Here is a 22,515-nt window from a genome sequence, read left to right as displayed (position 1 = left end):
TTTATTCATTTATCCTACATATTTTCTATTTTTTTGGAATTTATTCATTTTACAAAAATTTACAAGGAAGCAGATATTTTAAGTTATTTTTCTTTTCTTTCTTTTTTTTTAAGAAAAATTGCATCCAAAGGTGTGCCTCCATTTCACTCAAATGTCATGAATGAACCAATCTGAAATTTATATAGCCATAACATAATCAACTAGGCTTTGTAAGTTTCATAAAGGTTTAGAAATCTTTGTTGGCGTCAACCTCTGACTTTGAAGAAAGTAGTAAGTATCAAATGCAAACAAATTTTTGTGATCTCAACTGACCTGAACCAAGAAAAAACTGAATCTGATTTAATGTTACTGAAACAGTCGTGTGATTTAAACAGTGTATGTAAACGTCTGGTTTCAACACTGTGTTTGGTCAGTTCAGGAATGTGAAAATGTACCTCGAGCTTCACTTAAAGAAAAAAGTGGGGTGGAAAAATGCTGTGTTTGAGGCCTCCTGGCAAGCGTACTTTAATTCACAGCACACGTTGTGGTCTCCGAATCGATGTGGTGGCCGGTATAAAGCAAGGAACCCCCAGAGGCAATTGGCATGCATAGATAGGAGGCTAATATTCCCTGCGTTTCCATCCCGTACTGCTGCAGGACGACACGTGCCGCATGCATTTTCCACAGGTTAAGGACGAACCAGGGGCGAGGCACACAGCAGAGAGAGAGAACGGTTGTGGTAATGAGAGGGAAAGAATGAACAATGAGAAATCTCTGTGAAGGCGAGCGAGGGAAGGTATAGAAATTGGTTCAGAGGCAAAATGAAAAGAGATAAAAATTGGGAAAGTTGATACATAGCTCTGGTGTCAGTGTAGATAAGCAGAAAAACAGATAAAAAGATACAGAGAAATCGGAAAATGCCCATAGGACACAGAGAAAAGCTTTTCTTTTCTTTTTTTTTTGCTGCAGACACAAAAGCAAAACTAGAAGACAGAGTACATGAGATAAAAGAGCTGACAGTCCGTACTGAATTGTCTGCATTTACAGTTGGTGTGATATCTGAATCCAGCAAAGTTCCACTAGCTTCTCTGAAGATTGGGAGAGAAGAACTATGGAGATCTTTCACTGGCCTGCTCCTTTAATCCATCCGGATCAGCTTTAATTACACCGCAGCAATTTACAGATGTCTCAAACCCATCCACGCTTATCCTACTGTATGTCTGAGACACTTTACCTTTTTTTTTTATCTGCCTTGTTGGATCCGATGTCTCCCAACTTCTGAGATAACTCAGTAAAATATATGGCAAGAAATATTACCTTGATACATAATATTCTAATTCGTTGAGATGTGCTAGTACAGTGGTTTTGTAGCCGGGCTTTTCCAATATGACTCTGAGAAGATGCCCTGTCCTTGTCCACTCGTGCAGGAACCTCACATTAGGTTGTAGTAGTCTCATAAAATGGATTTACAATCCCTGTTTTAAGATGCTTTTTGGACAGAGGCCCAGAAAATGCCATAACTCAGAGGCTGCTTTGATTGGTTTATTACATTTACTCTGAAATTCACAGGAAATACATGTTGCTTGTAGGACATTCTGACATGACCAGCTGTTTTAAAATATAAGGCAGACTGGGAGCTCAATAAGTAACTCTGGATTCTCATTCTCATTCCGCGGTGTGGCTAGTGGAAACCTATGGTGCTTTGTTCACATTTCTTTTGGTCCATATTGTCTGATAGTGATCTCAAATTTCAATGTACTTTTAGGGTGGTTTATGTAATAGACCAACGCAATGCAGCGCATAGTCGAGAAGGAAAAGGATATGTGCATATATTCTATATATATTTTTTGCAATCACAATTGGAAATTTTCTCTTAAATCTATTACGAAATGATGCAAACTGCATTCGGAAGTCTTAGACAGCAGTCAGTCTACAACCTAAGAATAGAAAAAGTTAGCACAGCTAAAACTCGAAGGCTGGTCGAAGACTGCCTCAATCACTGCAGCAGCCTTGAGACTCTAAAGAGAACTGCAGAGATTCAATGCTTAATAGAAAGTTATCTGTTGGCATGCAACCATGAGATGAGATGCTTGCATGCCTACATGCAACTATTTTGTGTTTTGGAAATCTAACACTACCCTGAGCACACCACCACCACAGCATGGAGCCAATACCATGCTGTGGTGTTTCCATGACAAATATGTGATTAGAACAAATACGTATGTATTTATTTCCTAAATGTATTTATTTACTTTCAATTTACTCTTCTATTTATTGCCCATTTTGGTAATATCAGTCCATCTAATGGCTAGAATGGGATAAAAGGTTTGAGCTTTTCCACTACAATGACTAGCTTTTCACCTCAAATGGTGCCTGGTTATGTAAAGAGCTATCATCAGAAATGATAATAATAAATAACAGGATTTGTTTCATCACATACTGAACTACAGCTGATTCTGCTGTGTGGGAATGAACCTATGAGTTTTAAGCCGTCGAGAGAACACCGGGAGCTTCTTGTTGATTTTCATCCTCTCATTAACTCGAGCTACTCAACTGATTCATTGGCAAATTTGCAATTTTTCCAGCACGAAGAGTCAGTTTATGTCATACGAGTCACAGTGTTGAGATCAGAGGTGATGAGCGGGGGAAGACAGTCGAGCGGAATTATCTGTTAATTGAACGCCGGTTCGGATCACACAGATGGCTGCGTCCGGTATTACCTTGGAATAGGTTCATCTTCAAAAGTCAGAGTTTTTTTTTTTTTTACCGTTTTGCAAAATAATCAAAGTAAATTTCAGGATCCTCGTTTAGACCAAAATGAAACCATACAACAGAATAGAAGTGCGTGTGTGAAAGGAATGGACTTGCAGGGGGGGATACACTGGTTCTATTTATTAATCCTGTGTGGTCAGGAATCAATGAGCACAGAAGCAGAGAAATGCAGCAACAGGATATTGGACTTATTGATTCTTTTAATAGAGTTTATAAAGTTAATTACAATTATCTGCATTAAGTGTAAACACGAACGGCAACACAGAGTGACTGAGCAGTTTGCACGCGCTGTTAAAATGCTGTGTTTTATGAGGTAAAACAAAAGACACCAGGATAAATTTGAAAACCTTTTGACCGTTACCTGCAACATTTTACTGCACAGTTTAACTAAATAATGAATAAATCTATTTGGTGGGAAATCTATAAAAATAATAGATGGCTGCAATAATATCATGGTTGCATAACTGTGAAAACCCATACTTTGTTGAGGAAGTTTTAAGTTTTAGCTTTCACATTTCATTTGTTCACATATCATCAGGAAAAAGTTGATCCTGAAGTTAAGTGTTTTCACAAATTTGGGTTTTTTAGTTTGCAGAAATGTTACAAAGGATCTCATTGTACAAGAGTACCATTTAGGCAAGGGTACAAATGCTTGTGTATATATGTATGTGTGTGTGCATAAACCACTACTGACTGTGTTCTACTTCAGAAGTCAATTTCCTGTATTCTCCAAATGTCCAGACAAACAATCCCCAAGTCCAGCCCTTCAGGACAAACATCCTGCAGTTCTTAGATGCAGCCCTTCTCCATAAAAACTGGATGTAATTAATGGCTCGTTGGTCATTTATTTGTTGTTTATGAAGCTCTCTTATGTTAAGTTGTGTTCTGTATGGAGATTGCCAAGTTTCTGGTCTTTGTGTTAACTTCCTGTTTCGCTCTTAATTCCATTTCATTGACTCAATTTGCTGGTTTCCTCACTAAGCTGCTCCCACTCTGTTAGTCTCACACCTGTTTTTTTTTTTGTTGTTGTTGTTCTATTAATCCCGTTTCCACAGTATTTTTCTCCCTTCTGGTTCCAATACTCTTTGTTGGATCAGTTTGTTGTCCAGTTATTAATTTTGGACGGAATGGGAACTTAACACTCTGGCCGTTGTACCTCCTATCTGTCTGACTGCACTTTAGTACTCCACTCCACATGATGCTATATTCGATTTGGCTAAAAACTCCCAGAACCTCGTGATGGAATGCGTTATGCTCTGAAGTTCTACCTAAATTTAGGGGGTAACAGTTCCAAATGGTAAATTTGGCACTGTGCACTCTAATCATAGTAGAACATCTCAGTCCAAGTCTAATCCACATATTGTGGTCTTCACACCTGTCTCAATCGAACGTTGAGATGATGGATAAAATAGTCAGAAATCCTCTTTTTGGGTTTTACCAACAAAAAAAAAATCAAACGTTTCATAAATTTTAATTTGGGTGAGGGTCGGGATACATGCTGGACAGGTCACCAGAACATTGCAGATTAATATAACTAGTCAGATTGAATTCACTTGACTAGAAAACATTGTGAGAATTATTATATATGCCCTTTAATTCTATATAATAAATGTCATAAAACACTTTTTAGTTAATTTATGCAGGGGCTTGTAGGAGTAAAGCCAATGGGATATAAACATAAGGTAAATGTTTCATTAAGATAACAGACAAGTCTCCCTCAAATGTTTGCACATTAATAAAATATTGGCAATATTTTATTATGAAATACAGACTTATTATCATCACTTAATGCCAAACTTTGTCAATTCCTCCGCCGTCTTCATGTTTCTTTCCTCCAGATTTCTGTTTGGCTCCCGTTGTGCTTGAAAGATGACCAGGTTGCACATCGTCAGAACCGGCTTATCGGGGGAAACCTGTCGCAGGTCTTTAGATGGTGTGGTCATGTTGTTTGGATCCTTACAGTGGGAAGGGAAATGTCACTGAATTGTTGTGTAAAGATGTTTTGCGATGATACAACCTTTCGAAATCCAACTTTCGACCCTTTCGGTACAACCTAACCTTAATCAAACGGGGTTTGCATTTACTCACCCTGCACAGAGTGATGAAAATATACGCAAGAATGCATATCAGTGGAGTGGCAATTAGTAGAACAGCTATTGCAGAAGCCGATGATCCAAACAGTTCATCGTGCACGCTCAGTGGGCTGTCTTTTGACAAGTTATACAGCATTGTAACCTCGGATTTGAGAAAAACAACAAAAGTTAAGTTAGGGTGTGGACTGTAGCACAGCCAGATGCAAAAGGAATGTAGAAGAGACGCATTTTAAAACTAAATTACCAAAATCGAGTGTAAAAAATATCAAGTTGAGAGTCATGTTGTCTTTATTTTAGAAGTAATTATAAAACCTGTTTTAAACCAACTGTTCACTCACAACTTCTGCTAAAAAATATTTTTAAATGATGTTCTTATATCTTCCTATGTTATAGTTCCTGGAGGCATTTTAAAATTTACTAAAAATAGTATCGATATTTCAAAACTTTATTTTGAAATATCCCAGAAATTGACCATAAAATTCTAATTGGTGCATCTCCAGAATTAGTTTTTTGTTTTTACTGATAATTATGGAGTCTAGTTCACAGAACCTTTAATAATTATTAATCCCATGTTACAAAATAAAACTACCTTTATAACATACTCAGTAAAGTTTAAGTTTTACATGACTATTTTGTGGTATTAAAAACAAAATGCAAAACATGAGATGGAAATTAAAATCCATTCAAAAATAATGTAAGGTGGAAAAAGAGTGCAATATGACGCAAAACTAGGAATGCACACATAAAGGAAAACTCACCACACATATGAGTGGGGTCACAAACATCCAGCAGTACTTTAGAACAGGGGACGGTCTGTACCCAATCATATCCTCAATGTTGTCATAGAAACGATCCGCGCCTACAAAGTGATAAGTGGATAATGAAAGGAATATCTTTCCACCTTCAAACATTATTGATTTTAAACATGGTACTGAGAATATATGTATATAAAAAAACAGCAAACACTAAAGTGTAATTATGGACTGGATTTATAGGACATTAAAATGCACGTCCACGTATTGCCAATTTACAGCGAATTGCCACCCAAAATGAGGAAAAAAACGACTTCCCGAGAAATCGTGCAATAGCGAGGAAATTAGGAAAATGGGAATGTGACATAAGAGCTGCTCGCTTCAAGCTACCATAGAGAGAAGCAGATACATTAGAAACAGGAGGGGAACTGATATTAGAGACCGTCTGAATGGAGCAACATCCACAGATTGTTTGTTGACAGCACACAAAGTCGCCACTCGATAAGTGATACAGTAATCAACCCCGAGATGTCTTTACATCTCCGCGGTGAAGGAAACCGAGGGGTTTCATTTAGATTTAGATGAGAGAATATCTCTAAGAAAAAGTGTAGGACTGGAAGGGATAAATCAAGTGGCCAAATATCTCAAACTGGGAGAAGAAAGCGGCTGCAGAATCTGATCGATTTCATCAGTTTGCAGTTTCCATGAAGGAAGTTATTTTGGAAATAAAACGCCGCACTCTAGGTTTGCAGAATGAGATTTTTAGAAGAGGTATATATCAGCTCATGCATAGCACTAGATTCCTTATAGAAAGACATTTAAATAAACAGATTATTTGAGCACTGACAGTTGAAGAAACTAGGACCAGTCTAAATCCATTGAGCTAGGACAACTGCTGATAATAAACCTATGGGAGCTGGTCAAAAAGACATAATGTTCAATAAAATATTATTAAATATAATTTATTATATTAACCTGTATAATAAATTAGTGAGACATTTTATTACTTTGTTTTCCTGGTCCTTTTCTGGACGTCTTGTTCTGTCAGACGGGATAGTTAGTTACAGTAAAAAAAATTTAAAAATAGCTCAAGGATGCACAAATTAAAATCCAAGTCCAGCACCCTGCTATGAAGGACTTGCCAAGTGTTAAATAACAAGGCAAAGACAGTGGACTTGGTTAAAAAGGAAGGAAAAAGTTTGCTTGGAAAGATTTATGTTGGCAAAAACATTAATAGTCGAAAAATGGAACCTAAAAAAATGCACTAAAGTTCAGTCTAAGGTAATGCTGTTTCAAAACGATGAATACTACAAGCGGGTGGGCTACTAGTTTTGAAGAGAAGCTACTAAAACATACCATGTATTTTTGCTCTAAATCTACTGCAGTGCAATAAAACTAGGGGGTTTTATCTCAAAGTACACATGCTGTTAGAATCTCATGCACAGCTTGCAAAGAAACAAGGTGATTAAAATAAATGCTCTGATTTTAAATTTCAAGCACAAAAATCTTTTGTGAAACTTCTAAAAAAATATCTTAAACCTTTCATCTCATTGCCCTCAGATGACAAATGTTTTTTTTTTTTTGTCATGACTGATAGGTAGGATACATTTTAATTCATGCAACTACATAAGTTTTTCATTGAACAAGTTAATATGGAGAAGGACAAAGAGCATCTGTAATTCATTGTCATTACTGTGCAAATTAATCGATCATTATGGAATGTTGCCAGCCAGGGACTTACCATAAATCCAGGAAACAACAAGGGTCTCTGCACAAGCAATGAGGAGGAGGCTGGTTCCACTAGGACCAAAGGTGTCGACAATACGGAACAGACCTATCCCTCCCTGAAAATGGAGTCCAGTCATTAAAAACAGGGGAGATGTTACAAACGAACACCTCAATAGTCATCCATTGGCCTTCCTACATCACCTTCGTCCCTCTCAATTAGGGGAAAAGAAAACGTATTGGATAAATAGTGCTGATATTTAGCATTCAGCTCACCTCTGTAACAAATGGCAGCCCCAACAGGAAGCATGTAACTGCAATGACCAGGACCAGGATCTCTCTGGCGCCTGGTCTTCTCAGACGGCTTGGGAACAGGTCTGTGATGGCTGTGGCCAGGCTCTCCACACACACAAACTGTGAGGTGAACATTGTATTCACATGCTTATTAACAGTGATGATGTGGGTGGCCTGTAGCTAGCGCACGACTCCAATGAATGCAATACCTGACTGTCAAGACCCAGGAAGAGAATCATCAGGAAGAAGAGCACGGCCCAGAAAGGTGAACCGGGAAGCAACGACAGAGCCCTGGGATAGACGATGAAGGCCAAACCTGGACCTGCAGGGGAGCAAATTTTAATCTGTTAAAAAAAAAAAAAAGTCTTTAAAATGTAATTTAAGCATAGGGTGCCATCTTGTGGAGATCATTGCTTACTGCCACTGCTGAGAAATTCAACTATTGCTTAATTTATGATAAACACACTGCCAGTAAAGTAACAGATGGTGTGGGAGAGGGGTAGTCGGCTCACCGCTGGCTGTAACGTTGCTTATGGGAATGTTGAGGTCGTGAGCCATGAATCCAATTATGGAAAAGATGGCGAAGCCAGCAAAGATACTAGTTGCGCTATTCAGACAACACAGCACCAAGCAATCCCTGAAACACAACCAGAAGTTAGGCGAGCGACGTTACAGTGCATGAATGTAAAGCGATGTTTGGGTGTGACAACACTGACTTGTAACAGTTATTGTTGTACTTGTTGTAGCTTCCCAGAGCCGTCAGGACTCCTTGACACACAGCGTAGGAAAAGAAGACCTGCGTCCCTGCGTCACGCCACACCTGGAGAAGGTGGGAGGATTAGTTTAAACATTTTTAGGGGCTACGTGTTGACATTAATTTGCAGTAATAACGAAACATGTTTAAAAGCCATGTACAGTTTAAACTTTTGTGACATTACAACCACAAAGTCGATGTATTTCAACACAGCACTGAACTACTTTGTGTTGTGTTGGGTTTATTTACATGCCCGTCTGTTTTCTCTGCCAGCATCTGGTTAATATTGACAGTTCCAAAGCTCTTGAACATCAAACCATGGAACTGGCGAGTTTCCAAAGCAATGTACAGACCCTTTCTTAAGCCTTCACAATGGGCTTAGCGATTTCCTTGCCTTAGGGTCAAAATGGGAGTCTAAATCTGTAGCTAAAGATCCTCAAATTTGCTGCTGCACAAAGCATCAGCTGTCTTACTTTCGAACGCAACCCCAGACCAAATGCTTTCTGCTTCCCTTCGTTAGAGATTCACACAGGCACAGTGACAAGACACACATTCCTACATTCAGAACATGCCAGATACAGGCCAGAACAAAAGGCAGTTCAAGCAAAAACACATGCTTGTATGATAAAGTGAGGCTCAGAAGACCAGTCTGGTTTTTGTGAACATCTGGCATTGCGTAAATGTGCTCAATTACACAGAACTTTTGCCTACATTCTTAATGCACTTGCAGTTTTTTTCCCCCCAAATTTGACCATTAGCCCAAAAAGACATACATGCAGCTTTTAAAGGCGTTTTCCATGATTAGACTTGTCAGTATTATCTTGGTGCAAAATAGGTGGGGTTTTTTTGTAGTCAGGGACTTCCTTCTTCAGTCATTGATTCCTATTGAGTGTTCCTATGGTGTTACTTTGATGAACACCCACATTGGTGAATACATGACGAGTAGTTGTGCCCATGTGCTGAACGAGACATTTACATGTGTTGGGGTTCAGTACACAACTGGCTTAATGCTACAACTGACATTTCTGGATTACAAATTTGTTTTCCAGTCTAATTTTCTAAGATAATGTACTTTGGGATTCCATTAACTTTAAGTCATCAAAAATACAATTAAATAATCACCTAAAGTACTTCACTGCATTTTATCAAGCTATACAAGTACCACTTTTGTTTGAATAGCTGAAATATCTAAGTTTTTGGCAATAGTTTGGCCTGTCAAGCTGAGGGTCAGGTTGTAAAATGGATTAAACATTTATCCATTTTAAGGGGAATGCTGGGCTAAGCCTCAAACCATGTGCCTGAACTCCCAAAGTAAAACTCTTTTTTTTTTTACTCCAGAATGTTTATGTCTCTGCAAACCTCATAGTGAATAGGATGTTGGGTTCACTTTCCATCTTCTGACCAAGTCTCAGAACAGGAAACGAGAGTCAGCAAAAGAACAAAAAAAAAGAAAAAGAAAGAAAGTAGTGGGCATTACAGGATAACAAGATGTTGAGTTATCTTGTTAAACAGAGTTTAATCCAACAAAGGGATGCGTGTGTTCGGAACAGAACAGGACTGTGCTTCAGCGCAGAGCGTGGGATTGCTGTGCATCTTGAAATTTCTGTTTGGAATTTTGCTTCAGAGAAAAACAAACATTGTAAAAAAAGAAAAAGAAAGGAAGAAAAAAGCAGAAATTTACAAGAGTCACTCCTTACATCAGGATCAGTGAGCTTGCTGAAGTCAGGTTTGAGGTAATACTTGAGGCCGTCTCCTGCTCCTGGGAGTGTCACTCCACGGATAAACAGGATGAACAGCATCAGGTATGGGAATGTAGCAGTGAAGTACACAACCTATGAAAAAAAAGGATATTACCAGTTTATTAAAGCAAGTAGGCAAATTGGTATGTATAAATACATGTTTACTATCTGCTCAAGTGGGAAAATAGTCAGCTGGTTAGAAAACAAGATGACTCTTTAGCCAAAGTTATAGAGGTGGAAAATATCAATCGTTTTAAAGCATCGCTTCCTGAGGACAACATATGAACTTTGCAGAAAGCCTCTGACAGCATGTTCTTTCTCTTGCCGTTGTGCCCTCAGGCTGAACCGTAGTGGAATATTAAAGCTTTTTTCATGAGATGTTACTGGTGAAAATGTCTTTGTTATAACACATTGAGGCTCTTTGTTTTTGGCAGCCAGCACTCCAAGTGGGTATTATGCAAAAACAAACAATGAATGTGAAAAAGAACCGAAGTGGAATTTGTGCGAAAATCTCCAATGTTGATAATATAACAATTGTACCATTCATCATTTCTTGTAAATGATGACCAAAATCATTCATCATAATCAGTTTTATTTTAAATGTTTATTTTTGGTTTTATTTTTAAATTTGTGCGTTTAATGGGGTTTTTGTTGTTGTTTTTTTTATTTAAAAAACAGACCTTAGATCTCAGACTTTGGATTAACAGGGATCTTTAATTCACTTTCAACTTGAAGAGCATGGAGGCATTAGATCTGACGAAAGAGATGCTTCATATAAAGCGACTGCAAATTATGAGGAATCTAGTTCTATGACAGAAAGATAAATAAATTAAAGAAGAATTAGTAAGAGGAGAGGTTATAGAGAGCTGCTGCGTACTTTGACACCCTGATGCAACGTTCTGAATTAAATCCAAATGAAGTCGCTTGCCTTTCCAGTGGTTTTGATTCCCTTCCAGATGCAGAAGTAACATATCACCCACGCAAACAGGAGACACAGAGCCAGCTCCCAGTGCACATTACCCAAACCATTGTCATGTGACATTCTCAACACACGGTTTCTGTGCAGAAAAGAAAAACTCAGTCAATTATTTAATCATAAACAGAGCAAAGGAAAAAAAAAACAATGTAGATGTCAGTGAGTTTGTCAAGGTCAAAAAAGCTTTTTGTCTTTTTGATGTTTCCACTTATTTATTTCATGACTAAAACTAGCACTCCTTGTGAATACTGCTGTATAAATTATATCAGATTTGTTGTGGAATACTTTACTTTGTGCAGTAAACTCACAGGGGCTTGGAAAAAAAAAAAAAAACAACATATTTTTTCCATCACAGCTAAAGGATTTTCCAATACAACAAATCAGGAGATGATCGTGTTTTGAAGTTTTTAAAAATAATAACAAAATGAAAAGCAAACAACAGTTAATCAAAGTTGCGACCTAAAAAATTAACAAGAGTCTCTTGCTGTTGCTAAGGAATGCAAGTGGCTCGGTTTCTTTGTTGACTTTGGATGACTTTGTTTCGCCTCCTGTTGGGTTTGCATTCTAATGCTGCTGTCATGATCTGTGTCTTTCTGTGTTTATTTAGAGTTTTCTGTCCCCTTAAGTCTCTTCGTTGTCCTGTCCTCCCCTTGATTGTTCCCAGGTGTGTCTCGTTTCTATGATTACCCCCAGTGTATTTAGTGTCACCTGTGTGTCTGTTCTTTGTCGGGTCCTTGTCGTTACTTGCCGCCCTTGGCGTTTGTCGTGCCGTTCCTGTGTGCCCTGTCTACCTTTCGTCCCTCGTTAACCGTTTGCTACCGGCGTCGAGCCCTGGCTTTAGCTCGGCCGTGCTGCCCGGCTTTGGGACTGTTTTTGGACTGTGTGTTGCCTTATTAAATTCCTTATTCATCATACCTGGGTCTACAGCGTCTGCCTCACCACCATCCACACCACTTACATGACAGAAGGACCCGACCAATTGTACGGTGAGGCACGCTAATTACATCATGGACCCAGGGGGCTTGCGGAAAACCATAAAGGACTATGTCGAAGAGGTGGCAAGGCCATACTCTGCCCGTCACCGCCTGAATATAGCCACACGCTTGGTGATTATGCTGGACGAATGGATCCCGCGACTTCCGCATCTGGGGCTGGCGGAGTTGCAACAGGAGGCAGAGAGGGAGTGCCTGACGGCGGCTGCCGTGCTGAGAGGTAACCCTCTGCCTCCCAATCCGCACAGTTTCTCCGCCAGCCCAGATCCAGCTCCAGCTCCGGGACCAGCACCCCCAACCGGCGCAGCCGGCGCACCCGAGGCCGTTTCAGCCGGCGTTCCAGCCGGCGCACCCGAGGCCGTTTCAGCCGGCGTTCCAGCCGGCGCACCGGAGGCCGAATCAGCCGGCGTTCCTGCCGGCGCACCGGAGGCCGAATCAGCCGGCGTTCCTGCCGGCGCACCGGAGGCCGAATCAGCCGGCGTTCCTGCCGGCGCACCGGAGGCCGAATCAGCCGGCGTTCCTGCCGGCGCACCGGAGGCCGAATCAGCCGGCGTTCCTGCCGGCGCACCGGAGGCCGAATCAGCCGGCGTTCCTGCCGGCGCACTGGAGGCCGAATCAGCCGGCGTTCCGGCCGGCGCACCGGAGGCCGAATCAGCCGGCGTTCCGGCCGGCGCACCGGAGGCCGAATCAGCCGGCGTTCCGGCCGGCGCACCGGAGGCCGAATCAGCCGGCGTTCCGGCCGGCGCACCGGAGGCCGAATCAGCCGGCGTTCCGGCCGGCGCACCGGAGGCCGAATCAGCCGGCGTTCCGGCCGGCGCACCCGAGGCCGAATCAGCCGGCGTTCCGGCCGGCGCACCCGCCGGCGCACCGGCCGGCGCACCCGCCGGCGCACCGGAGGCCGTTCCAGCCGGCGCACCCGCCGGCGCACCGGAGGCCGTTCCAGCCGGCGCACCCGCCGGCGCACCGGAGGCCGTTCCAGCCGGCGCACCCGCCGGCGCACCGGAGGCCGTTCCAGCCGGCGCACCCGCCGGCGCACCGGAGGCCGTTCCAGCCGGCGCACCCGCCGGCGCACCGGAGGCCGTTCCAGCCGGCGCACCCGCCGGCGCACCGGAGGCCGTTCCAGCCGGCGTTCCTGCCGGCGCACCGGAGGCCGTTCCAGCCGGCGTTCCTGCCGGCGCACCGGAGGCCGTTCCAGCCGGCGTTCCACCCGAGACCCTGACCTCCAGCGTTCCACCCGAGACCCTGACCTCCAGCGTTCCACCCGAGACCCTGACCTCCAGCAATCCACCCGAGACCCTGACCTCCAGCGTTCCACCCGAGACCGAGACCCTCAGCGTTCCTCCCGAGACCCCGACTCCCGAGACCCTCTGCGTTCCTCCAGAGACCCAGACCCCCTACGATCCTCCTGAGACCCCGACCTTCTGTGTTCCCACTGAGACCCCCTGTGCTCCACCAGAGACCCTGCCTCGGGGGGCTCGTCGTCGCCGTCTGTGGGCGGCCCCCGGGACTCCCCGTTGCCACCTCCGGCGCCGCGGACGGCCGCTAGACCACCTCCGGGGTTCCCGCCTCCAGCGCCGCGGGCGACCGCCGGACCGCCTCCGTGGTTCCCGTCTCCAGCGCCACGGACGGCCGCCGGACCGCCTCCGTGGTTCCCGTCTCCAGCGCCACGGACGGCCGCTGGACCGCCTCCGTGGTTCCCGCCTCCAGCGCCGCGGACGACCGCCGGACCACCTCCGTAGTTCCCGCTGCCGCGGACGACCGCCAGACCACCTCAGTGGTTCCCGCCTCCTTTGCCTCCGCCCACCCTGTGGGTAGTTTTTTTTTTTTTTGTTGTTTATGGACTCTTGGCCCTTCTTGTTTTTCCGCCCACGACTGTGGGTTGTTTTTTTTTGTTCGTTTGGACTCTGGCCCGCCGTCCGGCACCCCTCCACCCACCCTTGTTGGGTTTTTTGGGTTTTTTTTTTTTTTTTTTTTCTTGGGCGTCTGGTAGCCGCCCTTGAGGGGGGGGTACTGTCATGATCTGTGTCTTTCTGTGTTTATTTAGAGTTTTCTGTCCCCTTAAGTCTCTTCGTTGTCCTGTCCTCCCCTTGATTGTTCCCAGGTGTGTCTCGTTTCTATGATTACCCCCAGTGTATTTAGTGTCACCTGTGTGTCTGTTCTTTGTCGGGTCCTTGTCGTTACTTGCCGCCCTTGGCGTTTGTCGTGCCGTTCCTGTGTGCCCTGTCTACCTTTCGTCCCTCGTTAACCGTTTGCTACCGGCGTCGAGCCCTGGCTTTAGCTCGGCCGTGCTGCCCGGCTTTGGGACTGTTTTTGGACTGTGTGTTGCCTTATTAAATTCCTTATTCATCATACCTGGGTCTACAGCGTCTGCCTCACCACCATCCACACCACTTTCATGACAGCTGCACTCTGAGCGTCAAACTGATCACATGGTTTGAGGAAAGATTTAAGAGCTGTTGCTGAGGGATGTCAACGGCAGTTCAACACGTCGATTACGAAATGGCAGTAATTTTCTCATGCTTCAAATGTGTGAATCAGTTGGCGACAAGTGGTTAGTTTATGACCAACAAACTTTATTGTAACTAGTTTACAATAAATAATAGGAGAAAAGCATGTTGAAGAAAAGCATTACGCAACACAATGATAGCAACCCGTTAGCTATTTAGCCCACATCCTTTGTTCCAGTATTCACTCTCCCAGTACTTATACACCTTTCATCCTCCCTCTCCTTGCTGGTTCCTCCTATTATATTCTGTTATTGCCTCGTTGACACTCAGCTGGTTTTTTGTTGCTGGTTTCTGTTTTTGTTCTGCTCTGGCTCCCTGTGTTCCTGTGATTTATTTATTTTTTGTAAGTTTTAGTTCATTATTTTTTAGTAAGTTTTCATCATTTACTTGCTGCCCTCTGCCTCTACCATGACATTTCGGTCATTTCACAAAATCTTAATGCTCTAGCCAAAATCAACCACCAGTTGCAGTTGAGCAGTTTGAAACCACATGATGCCATGACTAATATATGTTTTCAAGATGCAGACTATCAAATATATTACACTTTAATTCTCTGAATTTCCCCAAATGTCCAATAATAACAAATTATTTCATGCACAGGAGACCTTTTTCAACCATTCTTGTTCCCAGAACACTGCATACTTTTTTTATTGAGTACAAGAAAATCAATATGCACTGAGCATTTAGATCACGTTATTGCTAGCTGCCACTGTTGACGCCTGGAGCTTTGTCAGTGCCAATGCTATTTGAGTGAACAGAACAATCTATCAAGACTGTTGAGGAGAGCAATGTTCAGAGTCTCGTGACAGTGACTGAACATTTTGATTTATTGGTACAAAGCTGCGGGAAAGTGGGAAAACATTCATGCAGTTTGGAGATGAAGTGCGTTTAGGTTTGTTACTTACTCCCAGAACTCCTCCTCTGGGGAGCTGTATTTCAAAAATGTTTCACTGCTGGAAAAACCAAAACAAAACAAAAAAAAACATGAATATTAAGAATAGCAAACCACATTTAATCAAACCAAATTTGAATTGTGGCTCAAAAGATTTAGGTCTTTGCAACAGTAAGGCCATTCCTTTTTTTAAATTCTCTGCTGACTAATTAAAACCAGTTCCTTAGGCCTTCCTGTTACCTCAATAGCAAACATCATGGAAGATTTGTGCTTCAATATTCGTGTTATCCAGAAGATCTCCTTCTAATGTTGAAGAGACATTAGAAGTTCTATAATATATAGTATAGATCTGGTTATATAGTTCTATAGCCAGAACTATATTTGTAAAACAAGATAGTTCTGGCTAAACTATATTGTTATGGTGTTTTTGTAGTGCAGTGAGAAGGGAATACTGCTAAACCAACCAATCAAGAAAATAACTTTTTTTTTTTCAGGAATACAGGAGTTGGTTTATTTGTTCAATTCATGCATCAGCAATATTCCCTCACAAAGATAATGAAGGTTCAAACTGACTGAAGAAACTTTTGTCATTTAACTGCAATACTTGTTTTTATCTTGTGCTTACCAGTAATTGCACCTTCTTTCTAGAACTATCAGACTATTCCTTGCAAGCCCTTCAAATATAGTGTTTCAAATTTGTAATCCCAACTTGGAGACTTATCAAAAATGATTTCCCATACTCAAAACAGAAAAGGATGGGTGTGTCCCTCATGTTCCAACACATCATAAATCTCACCATTGTCAGTCTTGATTTCACTCTCCAGTTTTTGTGTCACTTACAAAAACTTGAGAGAGCATAAAGATGCAACTTACAAGTTACCGAAGTTGTCTTCGTAGCCATTTGAGGAGATGTTGTGCAGAAACGACCAGTTGTAATCTTTATCAAAAAGTTCAGGGTTGGCAAACAAGCCCGGTCGACTAAAGCAAAAATCTGTTAAGTAAATGTTATTAAAAAAAAGAAAAGAAAAGGAAAAAAGGAGAGGTTACTTCATGTGTGAGAAAAAAAGATTTGGGAGAACATGTCCTTTTCTACTAAGTGAATACACATGTGTTTAAAAAGGCATCACTTATTATTTCCTTACCAGTGTTCCAGGAGTTTGCACATGAAGACCAAGGCAGGGGGATATTGAAAGAGTTTATTAGGTAGAAGATAGCCCAAGCCAAAACCACAATGTAATAGATGTTCAAATAGATCACAATCACCTGGGACGCAATCCCAAAACCTGCAGGGAAAGTGAATTTTTCACATGGGAAGTGGGTGTTTTTTTTCTTCTTTGGAATACAGTTTGATCTTGAGAATGCTGTTCTGATTTCTCAAGGGTTACGACTAGTTGCTCTGCATTTAAAGATGATTACATGTTGGCACTAGTTATGAATAATAAACTACCAATATTAATCACTACCAACGAAATGCCTGCTCACAACGTGCTGCAATTTGTCAAGTTCAAAAACACAAACTAAAATGAAATTCATTGAGGCTTTATTTGATAAAGCAACAAAAGCGGCACAACAATAGGAGAGACAAATCATAAAAGTGTGGCGTTCATTTTAATGCATCCCACTAAATAAAGCACCCACAAAGCTAGTGAAACATGCGGCGGCGTCATTATGCTGCAAGGAATATTTTTTTCTACAGAATGGAGGGTATAAATTCAAGTCAAACTTTTCAGGTTTTTATTTGGAAAAACATACCCAGCTATATCTCACATTCAAGCCTTTTGTAGCCTCTAACAAGCTCAAAATGTTTTTTAGTTCCCACCTCAACTCCAACCAGCTTTTCTGCACCTGCTGAAGTAAAGTTTCCCAACAGCATCATCTGGCCACCATCGTGTTTCACGGAGACATAATATGTTAATGGCTGTGTGCAGTCTCAGAGGTTTAGATGTAGGCCAAAAAGTTCAATTTTGTTCTCATCTTACAAGAACACCACATTTTCCCTTCCACTTCAAAATGATTCGCTTCTTTGAGCTGGTAAAATGCCAACAAAAAAACATGAACTCTGTGGTTGCAATGTGCAAAAGTTCAAAGGATATTAGCTCCCTTGCAAGGCTCTGTATCTCATTGTATCGCTCTATGGTAATCAAAAAAAAAAAAAAAAAGATTGAGAGTGATAGCACAAAGCAGCTATTGTCAAAGGTGGATCACTTCTGTATATCTGTTTTTTACCCTCAAACATGGGACATATTTTCCTCCAGGCGGTCACCCCGCCCTCACTGGTGTACTGGCCCAACGCAGTCTCCAGAAAAAACACAGGGATGCCACAGCAGAACAGGAACACACAGTAGGGGATGAGAAAGACCCCTGGAATCACAAACTCTCATGAGGAAATTGGATTATTTTCAGGAAATTGTTTAATCCTTTCTCATTATGGGACATCTTTCACAAACACAACCTCCCTTACCTCCTCCATTCTTATAGCACAGATAGGGAAAACGCCAAACATTTCCAAGGCCAATTATTTCTCCAGCCATGGAGAGAATAAACTCCATATTGTTGGCCCATTTTCCCCTGGGCTGAACCCCCTCCTCAGGATCCTGTTTGTCCCGCCTGTGCTCTTCAGCAGAGCCCCATTTGTCCCTTTCTTCTGTCATAATCCTCCTACAGGCAAAGAAAAAATTAAATGAAACATATGTTGTATCACATCCAGCTTTTTACACATGCATATACGAAAGAACTGATTGGAATGCAAAAACAAGAACATTTTTTTATAAATATCTTAAGCAGAACAGATTTCTCCTATCTTTAAAAAATGTAATAATAATTTTTCACCAAAACAGCTAGCAATGTCAATATGCCACAAATTTTTCAATTAGTCAAAAACAAACTTTCCATATAGTTTTTTCTTACCAGTGTGATTCTTGTAGGCATCAAAGATAAAATCCTTCTGGTTTATCTGAGCAAAGTTTGAAGACAAGTCTTATTATACAAGGGGCGTGTCCAACGGGACATAGCGAGGCTGTCCCACAGAAGATGGATTAAGTTACATTAAGTTCTAATAGTAAGTCTAATTGCTGAAATGTTTACAATAGTGACTAAAATTCCCAAATCATATAAGTCTTCCTGCATGATGAAAGACAATATTATGTCGCTGACGCAACATCAGTGTTTCTCAATTCCGGTCCTCAGGCCCCCCTGCCCTGCATGTTTTAGGATTGGATTGAATCTATGGGTGATCAACAGGTTTCTGCAGCACTTGATGGTCATGCAATCATTTGAATCAGCTGTTCTGGAATAGAGGCACATCTAAAACTTGCAGAGCAGGGGGGCCTGAGGACTGGAATTGAGATGTTTCATGTGTGTTTTTGAAGTTACAGAACAGGAACCTGCTGGAAAAACGCCAATTAGGATGAGCCAGGCTAGAATTATTTTTAATACTTTCCCGTTTTAAAAATAAAGATAAAAAACTAAAATACGATCAACTGTGAAACGAATTAAATATTTCTCACATAACCCCTTTCCCCTCTTCTGATGGCGTACCTGGCAGGACAAACTCCGGGTTTAGTTTCCCCAAACACGCCTTCCCTCCCCTTATTTGACTCTCGCGCTGACGTCTGCGTTACGTTTCCGGAAATAAAAGTAAACAACGGTTTCCAGAAGGAAAATGATATTTACTCGTCCACGTTCGTGCCGTCTCTTTGATTTTTCATCCTCCTTATTCATTATTTATGAAGGTATTACATTTCGAGAAGACAGGCCTAGTTAAATACAAACTGAAATCTGGCGAAACTTCCGCAGAGCTCAGAGAAAGCGGATGCGGCAGCCGCTAAGGAGAGCTAGCTCGACATGGCATTTTTCTGTTTGAGTTTGTTTACAGCATGGGATACTCTCACGACAGTGACTTAAACACAGCCCGTCGACATTAGGTTCGTCTGACAAATTAAATGAGCGCACAGTCCGTTTCATTCCTCCTTGTGTCACACGTTATTTCCCCGTAATTTTGTTGTTTGCTTGTGTTAATTTCAGATTTAGCAATGTTAGCCATCAGATCTTCAGACGAGGAGTCCACTGAGATTGAGGAGATGGACACCTCAGAGCCAAACTGGTGCTGGTTCTACTTGGCCGAATGCGGAGTCTGGCACATGTTTGAGGTAGTTCAGAATTGATCCGATTTAAATGCGTTTTAATGCATTTATTGAATCAAACTGCACAAGTGTTTTGCTAGAAAAAAAAAGTTTATTTAGAGTCAGATTGTGCGAGATTAAATGCATCGAAAGCTAATGGGAGAAACCTTTATTTTTAATTGTATTTAAGCTCGCAAATAGTAACATTTGCTGGGCATAGTTTTTGGTTTGCACAAAAAGGTAAAAAAAATTTAATTAAAGTTCAATTGTTTTTGATAAATCAATAATAACCACGACTTATCTGTAAAAAATTGACTAATAATGTAGTATAAGAATAGTTTCCACAAAAGAGAATAGAGTGCGTGGTAAAAGTATTGGCATTTCTAATACTTAAAAATATCTAATTTCCATATGAATTTTTTTATGTATCCAGATAAACCTAAATAATTTTTTTTAAAATGCCACTTCATCCTTAAACTTTAATATTTTTTATTTACATTACAGGCACAAACCTAACTGTATGATTTTTAGGTAGACCAACACAAAGTTATACATAGCTGTGAAGTGGAACAAAAGCGATAAAATTAATTTCTTCTTTGTTTTTATTTTTTGTTTTTCTTACAAATAGAAACCTGAAAAGTGTGGTGTGCTTTTGTACGTTATTGACTTTCCGCTTCTATTACAGCTGTAATTGTTTTGGGCTGTCTTTACCAGCTTTCCCCTTCTTGAGGCTGAACATTTTATTGATATTAAAACAAGCTTAAATTTGAATGGCACTCAAAGGACAACCCCTATCTGGACTTTGACTAGGCTGTTGTAAACCATTCTGTTCATACTCTGATCATATGTTGCTGTCCTGGTGCCAGCAGCTGTTGACACATTTTCTTCCAGTATTATCCTCCATCCGTCTTCCCCTTCCCTCTGATTAGCTTCATTTACCATTTTGGAAAAAAAAAAAAAAACAAAGCCAGATGTGCTACTCTGTGCTTCACCCCCTGAATACTGCATACACATTTAGTTTTTTTATCACACTTTGAATTTTGTCCAAATAATTACTTTTTTTGTCTCATCTGACCAGATTATAGGTCATAGCATGACAAAGGGAGGGAAAAAAGTTAGAAGTATGTATATATTTGCAACGCACTGTAAGTCAACCCTTCAGTGAAATTCCCTTTTGATGCCAAGGATGTGTAATTTCTTTCCTGCCAGTTGATCATCTGATTGGTTCAGGTGTGCTCTGTTCTGTCTTGATGTCTCTGTCAGATTGATCCCAGTGCAGCCTGCTCAGTGACCAGCGCTCAGATTGAGCAGTGCTATAACAGGAACCAGCGAGGGGTCATGGAGTTCTACACAGCCAAATACACCTATAGACTGGACTTCTCGGGTAAGCTGAGATATTTTAAAAGGCTACCAATAAAGATGAGTAATCTAAGAAGTGGTTCATATTTAACTGTTTGTGTATTTTCATAAATCGCAGCTTCTTTAGTGCTGAAATCTTTTTTTTTTCCTCCCCAGTTATGCGACAAATTAACGTGACAACAGGAAAACAGAGGCCAATTAAACGCTCCCTACACTCTACCACTGGCTTTCGGTAAGATTTAATATGTAAAGAAAATATATTCTTCAGCTTTATACCATGTTTATAAGTCATCAAGATTATACCCACCAAACTGTTGTTTTCACTGATTTATGCATGTTTGAGAAATCTTAGAATCTCATGTTGTAGCCGTTTTAGTTGCCTAAATTGAGCAGGGCCTCACATGGAACATGAACACCTTCGAGCTGATAAAAAAGGCCCAGCAAAGACTGTACTTCCTGAGGGTTCTCAGGAGGAACAACATCAAGGAGAAGCTGCTGGTGTCCTTCTACAAGTGCTCCATAGAGAGCATACTGACTTTCTGTATCTGCGTATGGTATAACAGCAGCACTACGGCTCAAAGGAAAGCTGTCCAAAGGGTTGTGAATACAGCCCAAAGAATCATTGGCTGCCCTCTACCCTCACTGGAGGACCTGCACAGCGACCGCTGTCTAAGAAAAGCACAACACATCACAAAGGACACTTCTCACCCCGGACATTCTCTGTTTACACTGCTGCCTTCAGGCAGAAGATACAGAGCAACCAGAACAAGAACCAACCATCTCAGAGACAGTTTTTACCCGATAGCAATAACAAAACTAAATGCAATCAAAAACAACCATTAATCATCATGAATGATGTACAGTACAGACCAAAAGTTTGGACACACCTTTTAATTCAATGAGTTTCCTTTATTTTCATGACTATTGACATTGTAGATTCACACTGAAGGCATCAAAACTATGAATAACACATGTGGAAATATGCACTAAACAAAAAAGTGTAAAACAACTGAAAATACCCCTTATATTCTAGTTTCTTCAAAGTAGCAACCTTTTGCTGTGATTACTGCTTTGCACACACTCTGCATTTTCTTGATGAGCTTCAAGAGGTCGTCACCTGAAATGGTTTTCACTTCATAGGTGTGTCCTGTCAGGTTAATAAGTGGGATTTCTTGCCTTATAAATAGTCATGAAAATGAAGAAAACCCATTGAATTAGAAAGGTGTGTCCAAACGTTTGGTCTGTACTGTATGTGAGAATGTGACTGTTCTTATTTATTAGTTTTTTTTTTACCAGTTATTTGTTAATTCTTACATTGTGTGTGAATTGTGAGACAGTTATTTTTTGTTTTTAAGCATATGCACTGACTGATGGCACCTTTTAAATTTCGTTGTCCTTGTGACAATGACAATAAAGATTTATCTCTTATCTCTATCTCTAAATGCCTGCTCATACAATGCGCCTCCTATTTACCTAAATCTCTGCATTGGACCTTTAGTCCTCACCTGAGTTTCGCATGAAGAAGCATCGTTGTGATGACATGGTGTATGGGGTTCTTAA

At 41.3% G+C, this 22,515-nt stretch overlaps 2 protein-coding genes across 2 annotated transcripts; one reads left to right on the top strand and one right to left on the bottom strand.

Annotated features, from left to right (window-relative positions):
• Window positions 1–2,933: 2,933 nt before the first annotated feature.
• Window positions 2,934–18,513, bottom strand: LOC114141476 (sodium- and chloride-dependent GABA transporter 2-like). The gene is made up of 16 exons (XM_028012030.1): window positions 18,383–18,513; window positions 17,937–18,133; window positions 17,702–17,836; window positions 16,618–16,758; window positions 16,349–16,466; window positions 15,489–15,536; window positions 11,037–11,166; window positions 10,067–10,201; window positions 8,332–8,435; window positions 8,128–8,252; window positions 7,825–7,937; window positions 7,598–7,735; window positions 7,338–7,440; window positions 5,603–5,703; window positions 4,840–4,986; window positions 2,934–4,706 (listed from the first exon to the last, which is right to left on the bottom strand). The coding sequence occupies exons 2-16, from the start codon at window positions 18,124–18,126 to the stop codon at window positions 4,533–4,535; spliced, it is 1,902 nt and encodes a 633-aa protein (XP_027867831.1). The 5' UTR covers window positions 18,127–18,133; window positions 18,383–18,513; the 3' UTR covers window positions 2,934–4,532.
• Window positions 18,514–19,077: 564 nt separating this feature from the next.
• LOC114141477 (protein mono-ADP-ribosyltransferase PARP11-like) lies at window positions 19,078–21,344 on the top strand. Its single transcript, XM_028012031.1, has 4 exons — window positions 19,078–19,398; window positions 19,499–19,623; window positions 20,860–20,980; window positions 21,112–21,344. The coding sequence occupies exons 2-4, from the start codon at window positions 19,507–19,509 to the stop codon at window positions 21,189–21,191; spliced, it is 318 nt and encodes a 105-aa protein (XP_027867832.1). The 5' UTR covers window positions 19,078–19,398; window positions 19,499–19,506; the 3' UTR covers window positions 21,192–21,344.
• Window positions 21,345–22,515: the final 1,171 nt, after the last annotated feature.

Source organism: Xiphophorus couchianus, unplaced genomic scaffold, assembly GCF_001444195.1.
Source record: "Xiphophorus couchianus unplaced genomic scaffold, X_couchianus-1.0 Scaffold1000103, whole genome shotgun sequence".
Taxonomy (NCBI): Eukaryota; Metazoa; Chordata; class Actinopteri; order Cyprinodontiformes; family Poeciliidae; genus Xiphophorus; species Xiphophorus couchianus.
Note: the sequence above shows the minus strand (reverse complement) of the source record. Positions and strands in the feature narration are given on the sequence as shown.